Source organism: Pongo pygmaeus, chromosome 4, assembly GCF_028885625.2.
Source record: "Pongo pygmaeus isolate AG05252 chromosome 4, NHGRI_mPonPyg2-v2.0_pri, whole genome shotgun sequence".
Classification (NCBI taxonomy): Eukaryota; Metazoa; Chordata; class Mammalia; order Primates; family Hominidae; genus Pongo; species Pongo pygmaeus.
In genome coordinates, this window is record NC_072377.2 from 35,117,639 (window position 1) to 35,132,954 (window position 15,316).

Consider the following 15,316-nt stretch of genomic DNA (forward strand, 5'->3'; position numbering starts at 1 on the left):
TATTTTAACCACAAGTATGTTTCTTTGCCATATCTTGAAATAGCCCTTCAAAGTTGTCTCTTGTAGGGAAAAACCTACATTCTGTAGATAATTATCTTTCCCTTTTCCAGGACTTTTTCCTGATTCAAAGAGAATCAACTGAGTCTGATACCGTTTTAAATCTGATAAGAAATATTTACAATCTATTCTCTCTGAAGCCTGTTACCTGGAGGCTTCATCTGCATAATAAGAACCTTGGTCTCCACAATCCCTTTTCTTAACCCAGACATTTTCTTTCTATTGACTCTAGGTCTTTAGATAAACTCTTTCAATAAATTGCCAATCAGAAAATCTTTGAATCTGACTATAACCCGGAAGCCCCCACTTTCAGTTGTCCCACCTTTCCAGACTGAACCAATGTACATCTTACTTGTATTGATTGATGTCTTATGTCTCCCTAAAATGTATAAAAAACCTAGTTGTAGTCCAACTGTCGGAGGTGTTTGAACCAGAGCGACTCCATCTTGAACAGGGGCTGGGTAAAATAAGGCTGAGACCTCCTGGGCTGCATTCCCAGAAGGTTAGACATTCTTAGTCACAGGGTGTGATAGGAGGTCAGCACAAGATATGGGTCACAAAGACTTTGCTGATAAAACAGATTGTGGTAAAGAAGCCTGCCAAAACCCACTAAAACCAAGATGGCGACCAAAGTTACCTCTGGTCGTTCTGACTGCTCATTACATACTAATTAATAATTAATTAGCATGCTAAAAGACACTCCCACCCATGCCATGACAGTTTACAAATGCCATGGCAACATCAGGAAGTTATGTTGTATGGTTTACAAAAAGGAAGAACCCTCAGTTCCAGAAATTGCCCACCCCTTTCCCTGAAAACTCGTGAATAATCCACCCCTTGTTTAGCATATGATCATGCTAAACCATAAGTATACTGATAGAAATAATCAAGAAATAACCGTAAGTGTACTCAGTTGAGCAGCCCATGCTGTTGCTCTGCCTATGGAGTAGCCATTCTTTTATTCCTTTACTTTCTTTCTTTTTTTTTTTTTTTTTTTTTTTTTTTTTTTGAGAAGGAGTCCCACTCTGTCGCCCAGGCTGGAGTGCAGTGGCACAATCTCGGCTCACTGCAATCTCCACCTCCTGAGTTCAAGCAATTCTCCTGCCTCAGCCTCCCGAGTAGCTGGGACTACAGGCACACACTGCTGTGCCCAGCTGATTTTTTTTGTATTTTAGTAGAGACCGGGTTTCACCATGTTGCCCAGGCTAGTCGTGAACTCCTGAGCTCAGGCAATCTGCCCGCCTCGGCCTCCCAAAGTGTTGGGATTACAGGTGTGAGCCACCGTGCCCAGCCCCTTTACTTTCTTAATAAACTTACTTTCACTTTACTCTATGGACTCACCCTGAATTCTTTCTTGTCTGAGGTCCAAGAACCCTCTCTTGGGGTCTGGATTGGGACCCCTGTCCAGTAACATGACCACCTTGGGCACATGTTCTTGGGGTCTCCTGAGGGCTGTGTCATGGGTCATTGGTCACTCCTATTTGGCTCAGAATAAATCTCTTCAAATATTTTACAGTTTGACTCTTTTCATTGACAAAAGTCTAACACATACAATTATGTACAGTACATAATAGTTGATAATGATAATAAATGACTACGTTACTGGTTTATGTATACTTTCAATCATTATTTTAGAGTATATTCCTTCTGTTATTAGAAAAAAGTTAAAACTGTAAAACAGCCCCAGGCAGGTCAAGTCCTTCAGGGGGTATCCAGAAGAAGGCATTGTTATCATGGAGGACAACTCCATGCTTGTTATTGCCCTTGAAGATCTTCCAATGGGACAAGATGTGAAGGTGGAAATCAGTGAAACTGATGAACCTGACCTTGGGTAGCCTAGCCTAGTGTGTTTATCTTAGTTTTTAATAAATAACTTAAAAAAATTAAAAACAGTAAAAGTTTATAGAATAAAGATATAAACAAAGAAAATGTTTCTGTAAAGCTGTGCAATGTGTTTGTGTTTTAAGCAGTGTTATTACAAAAGAGCCAAAAAGTTAACAAAAAGTAAATTTATAAAGTAAAAACAGTATAACAGTAAACTAGGTTAATTTATTATTGAAGAAAGAAAACTTTTTAAAAGTTTGTGTACCCTGAGTGTACAGTGTTTATAAAGTCTACAGTGGTGTACAGGAATGTCCTAGGCCTTCATGTTCACTCACCACGTACTCACTGACTCACCCAGAGCAACTTCTAGTCCTGCAAGCTCCATTCATGGTGAGTGCCCTAAACAGGTATACCATTCTTTACTTTTTATGCTGTATTTTGACTATATGTCCTCTATATTTAGATATGTTTAAATATACAAATACTTGCTATTGTGTTACAACTGTCTACAGTGACAGAATAGGAACATCACCATCTTGGACAAGCACCGCCATTCTAAAGTTCACCTTGATCAAAAACCACCTAAATCCAAAGGACATCAGCCTAATGGCTAAGGTCAGCATGACCATAAACCACAAATAACATCTCTGACCAGAAATATTTCAGACCCCTCCCCAACCAGAAACATGCCAGACCTGAGATAACCCCACTCTGGCTGGAAAGATGTCAGCCCCAAGATAACCTCCCCTCTGCCCAGAGACATTCCAACCCCGCCATAAAACTTCTCCCCAACACAGAAACAGTCCAAGCTTGTGATAAGGCCCCTTGCCCTAAAACCAATATGTACTCTTTGTAAGAGAGAATACTCCTGACCAAAATCAGACAGAAGTCCCTCTCAGGTTTATTTCCCTAAAATAAACCTGTTGACTGTTGAGCCACGTTTCATGTTTCTTTCCTCTTTCTTTAACTCTTACATACAGTATTCAGTACAGTGACCTGCTGTACAGGTTTGCAGCCTGGGAGCAATAGGCTATACCACAAAGCCTAGCTGTGTGGTAGGCTCTACCATCTAGATTAGTGTAAGTATGCTCTGTGATGTTCACTCAATGACAAAGTCATCTAAGCATGTATTTCTGAGAATGTATTCCCAATTAGGAGTTACTTTTTCCCTTTCTCTGAGGAGCACTGTGTTAGGCACTAAGCATAAGAAGATAAGAGAAGGTTGCCCTGCCAGTAGTTAGAATTCAGTTAAGGAAATAAAACATATGCACAGAAATAAACATTGGCTGAAGATGGTGACAACCAAGTGCCAACTAAGGGAGTTTCTGGGTGAAAAGGCAGGGAATCCTAAGGAGAAAGTTATTATTGGAGAAGCTGCCAGTGTATTCTTTAAATCCTCACAAGGGTTCAAGGGGGTCCATATGATCATCTTTTTGGATACAAGGAAGCTTCAGCTCAAATCCAATGAAGACTTTGTGTCGATTCCTTCCACTGCATCATGTTGTCCCCTCCAATTTAAAAATTTGTTTTTTCACTAGCTGCTGTCTGCAATGACCATCTTGACCCTGTTCTTGATTAAATTGTGTTTTTGAGATCTTTTCTATGGGTGTTTTCCACCATGGGTTCATCTCACAATGTCTTCAGGTCTACCAAACACTCCCTACATCTGCCACCAATCAGACCTAGGTTTATCTCCTTTATTTTCATTGAACCAAAAAGGATTAATATAATACAGCTTTTGTTTCTGTGACTTCACTCTTTTTAAGTTCAGTGGTCCTTTGGTTTCTGTTGAGATACTTTGGGATGTGTATTTTACCATCACCTTTTCCATGGGGCAAAGCTGTGCCATGTTTACCAATTGTGTCTCAGTTGGAAATGGGCGTTCAGCTTTAATTAACCAGAGCAAAAAACTGATGCAGGGCCCAGCAGTCTTCAACACCACTTCTGAATGATGACTATGATGCTCTGATTTCAACACTCTGATGAGGAAGCAGCAAATGCTGCCATGTTTTCTATTGTTCTTTTGTTGTTCCTTGCAGGAAAGGTGAGACTTAAGTGAAACTTAAAGGTGAAAGAAGAATTAAGTCCTCCCATGGTTTAGAGATACCTTTTGAGATTAGCTTGAATTTCCGGAAAGTTAAAAGTTATACCGACATACAAGTTGGAGTGTTACAATACAAATAGGACTGTATTTTATAATAATAAAGTATTACTAATTTATAGGTGTTATTTTACAATAATTAGTGTTGTATTATTACAATAATTAGTAATATAGGTGTTAATTAGTATTACTAATTTATTAGATGTATTAAATTAGTATTACTAATTTATAGGAGTATTACTAATTTACAGGTGTTATTTTACAATAATTATTATTACTAATGATATAAACAAAGCTTGATATGATGGGCTTTTAAAAAATTACTCCCAGCTGGGTGCAACAGCTCATGTCTGTAATCCCAGTACTTCGGGAGGCCAAGGCGGGCAGATCACCTGAGGGCAGAAGTTGAAGACCAGCCTGGCCAACATGGTGAAACACCGTCTCTACTAAAAAAATACAAAAATTAGCCAAGTGTGGTGGCGTATGCCTGTAATCCCAGCTACTTAGGAGGCTGAGGTGGAAGACTCGCTGGAACCCAGGGACTGCAGTGAGCTGAGATCGCGCCACTGCAATCCAGCCTGGGCGACAAAACGAGACTGTCTCCAAAAAAAGAAAAAAAAAATTTACTCCCTCCTGAGTAGATTGGCATCTGAAGTGTTTTTAAACAGTTGCCAACATTTTAATGCATATTCTAATCACATGATTGACTGTCAATATGTTCCTTGTGTGAAAAAAGTTTACTTGAGCTGAGTGTTCATTATCTTCACTTTAGACAGTCTTAACAAGAAAAAAGTTTTTAAAAATCTTGGCAACAATGTGGGCTCCTTGCCTTATGTAAGCTGGCTCGCATCCCACTGCCTGTGGGGAGAGCAGAAAAAGGAAGGGAGAAAAATGGGGGTGCTAAACCCCTGCCCACGACTCCAAATGGAAAGAGGGAGGAATCCATCATGCTTATAAGCCAGTGAAAGAAATGAACGGCCATATGCATTCTACGGCCACATTTTTTGCCCTTCCTACTCCCATGCCTCTGATGACTTGCTCATCTGTAATCTCCAACTGCTCTTCAAGAAACAGTTGCAGTTTATTCTGATGAGCAGGAACTGGGGTACAGCCATGTAGCCTTCGTAGTCAAGAAATGAGACTCACGGCCTGGCTACCTTTTGGAATTTCATTTCTGACTTTGACATTAATATGTCCCTCAGACATGGGAAACTAGCAGGATATACTGTTAGGTATATAAAAGATTCTGTAAGACCCAGGGAACCACAAGGAATATGTTGTATGAATTTACCTGAATGACTAAATCTCTCAGCTTCCTACTTCCTGGAGAGGATGTCCTGGCACTAGCAAGGATCTTGGCCAGAGACATTTGTTGTTGTTGTTGTTATTGGTTTTAAGTTTGAGTTTCATTGTTTCCTCTTCATATTTTACTAAATTCCTAAATTGTGTTTTCAGTGTTCTTCCCTTTTCCTTTATCTTAGAGGAAAAGGAATGTTGGAAGTAGAGGGCTTTGAAGAAGAACTGGAAAGTAAGTGTTGACTTTCTTGTTCAATCTCCCTGACCCTGTAATTTTCACTGGCAAAGAGGAGAAGAACATTCCAGGCAGAGTGAACTATAGAAGCAAAGAACTAAGGTGCATGACGTGGAAAGAATGGTGGAAACAAAGCTCAAAAAGCTTGTTTGGAGACAAATTGTGAAGGCTCTGGAATGCCATAATAATTGGAGTTTGGACTTTGTTCCCTGGGCAATAGGAAACCCCAAATGCTTCAAGAGACAAGAGACATGATCATATTTATTTGTTAAGTAAATGACTTTGGTATCAATGTAGGGGAAGGATTGGGAAGGAGTCCAGGATACCAGTTAGAAGGCAGTTTAAATAGTTTAGGGAGATGATGGTCCAAATTAAGGCAGTTTTGGTATAAATGGGTCATACTGGAAAAAAATTATGTCACAGAAGGTATTCATGAGACTTAGTCATATAAAGGGCAGAAAGATAACTTGGGGGAAAAATGATCTAAATCATTATGAGCCTGAGATTACAAGGGTACCATTAATAAAGAAGGGATTCTTGGAGGAGATATTTAGTAGAGTTTGTGTTAAGTCTGTTGAATTTGAAGTGTTCCTGTGACATCTAAATGACAGAGTCCAGAAAGCTGGAATTTTGGGGTTAGAGCTCAGAAAAAGGGTTAAGACTAGAGATAAATATTTGGAAATCTTCAGCATAGTCAAGATAGGTGAAATTTCAGAAGTGGATAAGGTTGCCTATAGGGAGAGAGTATAGCATGGAAGAAGAGACAGCTCAGGACAGAACCTTGTAGTTGAGGAGTTGCCAGAAAAGAGGCTGAGAAAGCCATCCGAGATAGAAGGACCACACTGCAGAAGCTAATGAAGGAAGTAGCAATTGTTCAGAAAGACTGTTTAAAGGAAACATTAAGTTTCGGTTATAAAGAAGTCACCAGGTGCCTTCTGAAAAGGCATTTCCAAGGAATGAGAAACAGGAATGAAATCCTAGTGGTTGGGGCTTGGGTACGAGGCAAAGATGTATAAGTGAGGCACAAAAACTGCTCTTGAGAAAGATTTTGTAGTAAAGGAAAGAGGAGAAATGTGGCTTGAAAGGAAGAAATTTCTATCTGTCTAGGTCATTGGTTTGCAAAGCACTTTTACATCCGTGGGGTCACTTTATTCCCAAGGCAACTCTGGAAGGGAGGAAGGGCAAATATTTATACTCTTGGGAACAAACCGAGGTTAAAAAGAAGTTAAACGGCTTGCCCAAAGTCAATTATAGCAAATAAGGGGAAGAATTGGATTTAGAATTCAGGTAATTTGACTCTTATTCCAATGATCTTTCTACTGTGCCCAAACAGAACATTTCTAAAGTGTTTGCTCTATTTGGATATTGGATACTAGACAGCATCGAGCTCCTTGTTAAAGGGTTTTGACCTCCTCCGGGGTTAATGGCAAGCTGCTGGAAGGTTTTATGCCAGGGAATGCTATGTTTCAGTTAATGCCTAATGGAAACAAATCTGGCAGTGAGGTGTAGGATGTGTCAGCAGAACAGACACCTGGTGGTGGGGAGGGGTTGGAAAATGAGGACAATTAGCTTCAAACAGAAACACAACTTTTGATATGCATTCAATCACATGCTGAGAAAGTGATTTCCCTTCAGGTCTCCAGAACCTATTCTGTTGGTATTCTTTAAGAGAAGGTCTCAGTTTGCCAGTGTATTTTTAACATGTTTCAAATACCCTATCTCTCTTTTTTTTTGAGACAGACCCAGGCTGGAGTGCAATGGCACGATCTCCGCTCACCACAACCACCACCTCCTTGTCCCCAAACAAGCTTTTTGAGCTTTGTTTCCACCATTCTTTCCATGTCATGCACCTTAGTTCTTTGCTTCTATAGTTCACTCTGCCTGGAATGTTCTTCTTCTCATCTTTACCGGTGACAATTACAGGGTCAGGGACATTGAACAAGAACAATACTTACTTTCCAGTTCTTCTTCAGAGCCCTCTACTTCCAACATTCCTTTTCCTTTAAGATAACGGAAAGGGGAAGAACACTGAAAACACAATTTAGGAATTTAGTAAAATATGAAAAGGAAACAATAAAACTCAAACTTAAACCTCCTGAGTAGCTGGGATTACAGGCATGCGCCACCACACCTGGCTAATTTTTGTATTTTTAGTAAAGACAGGGTTTTACCACGTTGGCCAGGCTGGTCTTGAACTCCTGACCTCAAGTGATCCACCTGCCTTGACCTTCCAAAGTGCTGCGATTACAGGCATGAGCCACCTCACCTGGCATTTTGAATACTCTCTAATTTCCCTTTTGAACAAAGAAAGAACAGGACTCAGGCTGAGAATCTTTGTAAAAACTGCATCTTGCTAAAACTGAATTACATTGTTTTCTGTTCACTCTGTTTTTATGGTTACTTTCTACTTATGACAAGTAGGATTGATTTATCATTTATTGTAATTACAGAAAGTTTACTACACATCTTAGTAAAAAAAGTCAAATTGGCCGGCTGTGGTGGCTCACGCCTATAATCCCAGCACTTTGGGAGGCCGAGGTGGGCAGATCATGAGGTCAGGAGATTGAGACCTTCCTGGCTAACACAGTGAAACCCCATCTCTACTAAAAATACAAAAAATTAGCCAGGCGTGGTGGCGGGCACCTGTAGTCCCAGCTACTCGGGAGGCTGAGGCAGGAGAATGACCTGAACCTGGGAGGCGGAGCTTGCAGTGAGCCGAGATCGCACCACTGCCCTCCAGCCTGGGCCACAGAGGGAGACTCCGTCTCAAAAAAAAAAAAAAAAGTCAAATTAAAGAAAAATATACCTAAGACAAGTGGTATGCCTCTATGGAGAAATTATATGAGTGTGTATTCTAATGACTAAAGTTTGGGAAATTATGGTCTTGGAGAGTATTTGCAATAGGAGTAATAAGGGTTCAGACCAGAGTGGGATGTGGTAGTAGGTAAGGACAAGAAAAGAAGTCTCTGATAGATGTTTTAAGGGAGTTAAAGGAGAGAGAAACTTGTTGTTTCTTTGGGGGTATTTTCTGCCTCATTTCTCAGTATGCTTTTGAACATAACAGTGAAAAATAAAAAAGCCTTATACAGAACAATGAATTTATTACCTCAAATATCAAGAAGCCCTGAGGTAGGGTGGCTCCAGGAATGCTTTAGTGAGTGCTTCTTTGACATCACTAAGCACTTGGCTTCCATCCATCTTCCAACCTCTCCAAAAAGGGTTGTCCTCATGACTACAAGACGGCTGGCATGGTGCCAGGAATCTCGTCATGAACATATGGTGTTCTCAGCGCAACAAGAAGACATCTCTTCTTGAACTGAAGAGTAAGGGGTGAAGAAAACTTTCCCTGAAGGCACCTCCACCAAAAGATTTTTCTTCAAGATTCACTGGACAAAAATACATCACATATTCATGCATAAACCAATCACTGCAAAGGGGAATCAAATTACCATACCTAACATAAACTAATTAGGATTTATTCTCTGAGCTAGGGAGATCTTTTCCCTGAAGAATGGAGTTCTCAAGATAATAGGGGCTCTGCCAACATATATGGTTGGTAGGCAGTCAACCATGTCTTTTACAGCTCCTGTGGAGAGCTGCAGGTTTTCTCTGAATACCAGTGGTTCTGAAATTCTTCAAATTCACCCTTGAATATAAGTGGCAAATTCTTGAGACTTGTGGTTTTCTTTATTTCTGACAATGTTACTTAGCTCTTCTTTCCATGTGTTGGGTTAAGGCAGAACGAAATACTTCTACTGCAAAATCAACTTCTGGTTTAGTGATGCACATTGAGGGCGCAATGCGAAATGTCTGAGGAGACACCAAAAAATAAGAAAACAAATCATCAGAGAATCAAATATGACTTCGAGGAAATGCACTAAACTAAAAATCCAAAACCTTGTGTTTAGGATGTTTCTTATGTTCCTCTCGGTTTGGTTCCTCCTCCATCCTCAATGCTGGATCCAGGCCATTCACCCTCCAGTCTCCATACAAACCCTTGTACAATTTGGCTCTGCCCCTTTTCCTTTTTGTCATACATTTACCTCCTGGTCATTCTACACCTTCACTGAAGTCTTAGGCCCCTCACTATACTCCTTTCTGCCCAGGGTGACTTCCATGTCCATATGTGCAACCCAGCGAACTCGCTTCTCACTGCCCTTATTGCCACAACTCCCAGAATCTTTATGTCCACCCTTCTGCAACCATTCATACCCATGGCCAATGCTATGAGCCTCCTCTTCACCAGGAACAACTCAATTTCTGATTCCCACTACAGCTCTCCTTTTCATGAAGACTTCAGAATCCTCATTCACCCATTGTCTTCAGGTCTATTGCTCCACTCAGGTCTCCTCCTTCGTTTCCACCCAGCTCAGAACACAGAGTTGACTGAAGTAGGCTCGCACTTGCCCCTCATTTTGCTTGCATTTCCACCCTTCTTCTGCTGCACCCACACAGCCAATCCCAGCGCTAATAAAATATTTTATTGAATGGCTTTTCTCTAATCTAGATGGCTGAGAAGAGTTAGAGAAAAATCACACAGCTAGGCTGAGCGACACTGCTAGATATTCAGGGTCTCCAACTGCTGTGGGTAACCCCAACTTTTCTTGTTCATGGTCAGCATCCTTTCTCAATCTAAACCTTTATCATTCCTCTCAATTTCCTTACTCAACTCCTGCGCCTCTCCCTCTATTTCATAGACAATCATGCCTCATACTTCTCAGAAAATTGAAGCTGCCGGGCAAGATAAACTTGTTTGCTCTCACATCCATTTTTATAACCTTTCCTAAAGGCTCGGAGAACAAGATGTATTTGCTGTTCAACTCCAAATTGTCCACCTATGCCCTTGACCCTGGATTCTCCCATCTCCTTCACTCCAGGAAACACCCCTTCAACTTCCCCTTAGCCTATATAAACAAGCAGGCTTAAAGCTCTCATAACCCCAATCTAGACCACACCAAATACAAATATTTGTTGACCTCCTTGTCCCCTACGGCTACCTCGCAAATGCTTTCTTCCTGCTTTTAGCCACACCACTAAAAAGACTAGTTGGTGCTTATTGGCGATTATTTATTACTTTGCCCTTCCCCCATTCACATCTCAATTGGTTGCAGTCTGACTTCTGCCTCATCAACCACTCTACTAAAGTTACCTGCAAGTGTGGAATCCACTGGGCAACTTCCAGCCCTCATCGTCTCTGGCCTTCTCTGCACTTGACTCTTTGGAATTCCCCACCCCACTTCCTGAACCTCTCCTGTCTCTTTCTTCCATGACTTCACGCTCTTCTTATTCTCTTCATACCTGTCCATGCTTTCTGCCTCTACCTGGGCAGCTTTTTCCTTCTCCTGCCCTTTATTATTATTACTATTATTATTATTTTTTTTTTTTTTGAGACGGAGTCTCGCTCTATCGCCCAGGCTGGAGTGCAGTGGCGCGATCTCGGCTCACTGCAGGCTCCGCCCCCTGGGGGTTCATGCCATCCTCCTGCCTCAGCCTCCCGAGTAGCTGGGACTACAGGCGCCTGCCACCACGCCCGGCTAACTTTTTGTATTTTTAGTAGAGACGGGGTTTCACTGTGTTAGCCAGGATGGTCTCGATCTCCTGACCTTGTGATCCACCCGCCTCGGCCTCCCAAAGTGCTGGGATTACAGGCGTGAGCCACCGCGCCCGGCTATTACTATTATTATTTTTATTTTATTTGAGACAGAGTCTTGCTCTGTTGCCCAGGCTGGAGTGCAGTGGCACGATCTCGGCTCACTGCAACCTCCGCCTCCCAGGTTCACACAATTCTCCTGCCTCAGCCTCCTGAGTAGCAGGGATTACAGGTGTGTGCCACCACACTCAGCTAATTTTTTTTATTTTTGGTAGAGACAGGGTTTCACCATGTTGGCTAGGCTGGTCTCAAACTCCTAGCCTCAAGTGATCTGCCAGCTTTGGCCTCCCAAAGTGCTGGGATCACAGGCATGAGCCACCGTGCCCGGCCTCTCCTGCCCTTTAAAAGTCACTGTTGTGCAGGTTTCTATCTTCATCTCACTGAGCTTCTCATCTAGACATTAGACTTCCTGGGAGATTTCCTCATCTCACCATGTAAATGCTGATGACCTATAAAACATGATCTTTAGTCATTTCCTCCAAGCTACAGATTTCTACAGATGGTCCCTGACAGAATTTTTTTGACTTTACAATGATGGGAAAGCGATACACATTAGTAGAAATTGTACATCAAGTATCTATACAACCTGTTTTTCAGTTTCAGTACAGTATTCAATAAATTACATGAGATACTCAACACTTTATTATAAAATAGGCTGTCACATGATTTTGCTCAACTGTAGGCTAATGCAAGTGTTCTGAGCACATTTAAGTTATGCTGGCTAAGCTATGATGTACAGTTGGTTAGGTGTATTAAATGCATTTTTGACTTAAAATAATCTCAATTTAGGAGGGGTTTATCAGGACGTAACCCCACTATAAGTCAAGAAGCATCTGTAGATGGAGGGAGATGTTTATGAACACCTTGAATGGAGCATGCTCAAAGCTGGACTCATTCTTGCCCACTCCAAACCAACATGAGAGCTTCTTCCTCGACTCTCTCTGGTTCTTCATATCCACAGTCTGTGCATTTTCCAGGATTATCTTCAGAATGTCTCCTCTATCTCTACCACCACAGCTCAAGTTCAAACGGCCTCCTTGGCTCCCAGAGGGACCCACTGTCTCCAGTCTTGTCCCCTTAGATTTGTCCTCCTCAGAGGACAGATTCTGAAATCAGACTACCTGAGTTTGGATCCTGGTTCTGTCATTACTAAACCTCTCTGTGTGTCTTTTCCTTTATCTGTAAAATAAGGCTTGTTGGGAGCATTAAATAAGTCAATTCAAGCAAAGTGTTAGGACAGTGTCTGACAAGCACGAAGGGCTTCATACCAGCTCCACTGACTACCTCAGGCCTTTGCGGCAGCCACATCTGTGTGGTGTGATGTGGTATGCAAAATTAGTTCTTTGTACTCTGCCACGTTTCATGCACAGTTTGGTTGTTTATCTCATTATTTAAGATTCTGCTAGCCAGAAAGCCTGGCCTAGAAGTCCTTTCTCTTTCCCCCTTGAATACCTTTTAAAAAATATTTATAGATGAGCTTACTACATTGTATTGTAATTTTCTATGTATTTGCCTTTCTCTCCCACCAGCTACATGAAGGAAGGACCAGATCTTATTTATCACCGTATTAGGTTGGTGCAAAAGTAATGGCAGTTTTTGCAATTAAAAAAATCACAAAAACTGCAATTACTTTTACAGCAACCTAATAGTTTCAGTTTCCAGAATAACACCTGTTGCTTAGCACATAACAAATTTTGCCAAATAACAAAGGAAGAGCTAAGCAAGTACACAAGTATCTCATATCTTTATAAATTGCATGTCTTACGATTCATAATCATTAAATTATGCTATCTGGTTTGTACAGAAAAATATTTATGACCAGGACTAGAAAAAAAAATCACAGAGCACATCCCAGCAAAAGTGCTCATTCTGGTTTTGTTGTTTGGGCTGGGAGAACTTTAAGTCTGTTTTGTTTAAAGGGGAAGGGGAAGTTGGGGAAAAGTTGAAGATGCAAGAAAACATGGGGGTTTCCTTGAGTGAAGGCGGAGGGAGCTTGGAGAAACAAGCACACAGATGGAAGATCTAGATTTGAAAAGGAGAAATGCCTCATTTCTGGAACCTTCAGGGAAGGAAGTGCTATGATCTGGACATTGTGCCTCTACCCCTTGAATTCCTATGTTGGAACCCTAACTCCCAAGGTGATGGTCTTGTGAAGTGGAGCCTTTGGGAAGTGATTAGGTCAGGAGGGCAGAGCCCATGAAGCCCCAGGGAGCTCTCTTGCCCCTTCTGCCATGCGAGGTCACAGCAGAAAGATGGCCGCCTAGAAAGAGCGCCCTCACCAGACACTGAACTTGCTGGCGCCTTGATCTTGGACTTCTCTGCCTCCAGAACTATGAGAAATGAACTTCTATGATGTATAAGCCACCCAGTCTATGGCACTTTGTGATAGCAGGCTGGGGGGACTAACACAGGAGGAAAGAATAAATGCGGGGACCGATGAGTTTATATAGAGGTTTTGCCTGATAGTTTCAATTTTATCTGAGAAGTATGAGGCAAGAAGTAGATATTTCAGTATCCACTGAAGTTGTGAGAGGCAGGGATGGGGCAGGGAAACTGGGAAGGATGAGGAATGTTTAAAATGAGAAAGAAAGTTGTCAAAGGACAGGACAAATTAGGGAGGAGCAGAAGTTACCTTCTCTCTTAAGTCTCTGCCGTTTAGCCCATCCCTGGGGAGAGGCCTGTTGCTGTGAGAGATTGAGGCACAGCCCACTTCACTCACAGCAGCAGCAGCCCCTCGGGCAGTGCGTGCAGGGCAAGCCAGGGTCCTGACTGTGGAGCTGGGCATGGCTTTTCAAGGAAGGCAGTGGGGAGGGCTGGACCTCTGAATCTCCCAGTCTAAGGGTGAGGGACACTGGCTGTGGCTGATTTTGAGTTTGGCAATGGGGGCTATGCCCAGGTGGTCCTCCATCTCTCCAACAGGCGTCACCCGGGCCTGCCGGTGCTGTCGGGTTGCTCTCAGCCACAGAGGCCACTAAGGCTTAGCAGGGTCACCAACTCAGAGCCCGGGGCTGAGCTAAGAACGGCCAGAATTTCTTTCACAGGGGCTAGAATTAATTATACAGGAGACAAATTACTTACTGCATGACTGTGATGTTTATCATCCATACTGTAAATTGTCCGCTTTGACCATCCTGTGTCTGCTTCTATCTTTACCCCACAGAGCCGCGATAACCAAACCATTTTCACTCAGCGCCCCCTAGTGGCCCGAGAGCTGCACTGTCCCCGCCTTTTTTTTTTTTTTTTTTTTTTTTGTACCCGAGCTTCATCCCTAGATGACATGTGGCTGGGTACCTCGGCACAGTTGTGTAAAAACTGCAATCAGCATTAGGACATCTTCACAGTTGTGAGGAAACTGTGACCAGCATTAGGACATCAGAGAGACTCCTACCTAGAGCGGTAGGTAAAGACCAGTCTTTCTCTTACCTGAGAAAAAATGCTGCCTCTGCCAACGAGGAGTCCCATGTGCTTGCAGTCCTCATGGATCTGATTTACTTCTTCACGGGGAAGAGGCCGACGGCTTATCTGTAAATATATTTTTAAAATGCTTTCTATTTGGTGTTGGAATGGTTAAAGGAATTATTTCCAAGAGAGGAAAAAAGAAAAACCCTTCAGCCATCAATGCCCCTCTTTTTTTTCTCTCTCCCTCTTTCTCTCTGTCCTCTCCTTCCCCTGTAATTAAATAAAGCTGCTAATTGCTGAACCAGATTTTTGGAGGATGTTATTTAAAATGTTTGTTTTTAATCCCAATTCATCCCAAATTCCCAAAAGACAAAATGAAGTTCTGTGCGGATAGCCAGTGAATCTTAGCTTTGCTAATGGCTGCCTTGGGAGTCTGGTTCCTTAACAGCTAAATTTGGAGCCTGTTTCATGTGGAAATTTTCCTTAACTCTTCACTTTGTTCTGCCCATGGAAAGGGCTCATTTCAAAGGACAGGAAATGGCTCAGAAGTTGTACAAAGGCACCAGCAGCCTGAGCTTTCCCTGGGCAGCGCGGTGGGACAGCTGAGGAGGGGCCAGTTTGTCCTAATTTCCCTGCTTGTAGGACTTGCTCTTTCTCCTCCAAGACTGCATCCTCCAGGGTTAGGAAAGGTAAGGGCTCCAGGAGCCGAGAGGCTGTGTCAGATCCCCAGCCATCCAAAGCAGGTCCCCTTCCT

The 15,316-nt window shown here is 42.3% G+C and overlaps 1 protein-coding gene across 3 annotated transcripts in view; it reads right to left on the bottom strand.

The window, feature by feature from the left end:
- Positions 1-8,380: 8,380 nt before the first annotated feature.
- The window catches only part of AGXT2 (alanine--glyoxylate aminotransferase 2), a 44,937-nt gene continuing 38,001 nt past the window's right edge, over positions 8,381-15,316 (bottom strand). For 2 of the 3 annotated variants that reach the window (XM_054487027.2, XM_054487028.2), the window contains exons 13-14: positions 14,587-14,685; positions 8,382-9,323 (exon numbers count right to left, since the gene is read on the bottom strand). In XM_054487027.2, coding sequence (XP_054343002.1) covers positions 9,216-9,323; positions 14,587-14,685 — 207 coding nt within the window. In that variant the 3' untranslated portion in view covers positions 8,382-9,215. Of the gene's footprint in view, positions 9,324-14,586; positions 14,686-15,316 lie in introns of all 3 variants that reach the window. The other variant, XM_054487029.2, reaches the window with a different exon arrangement.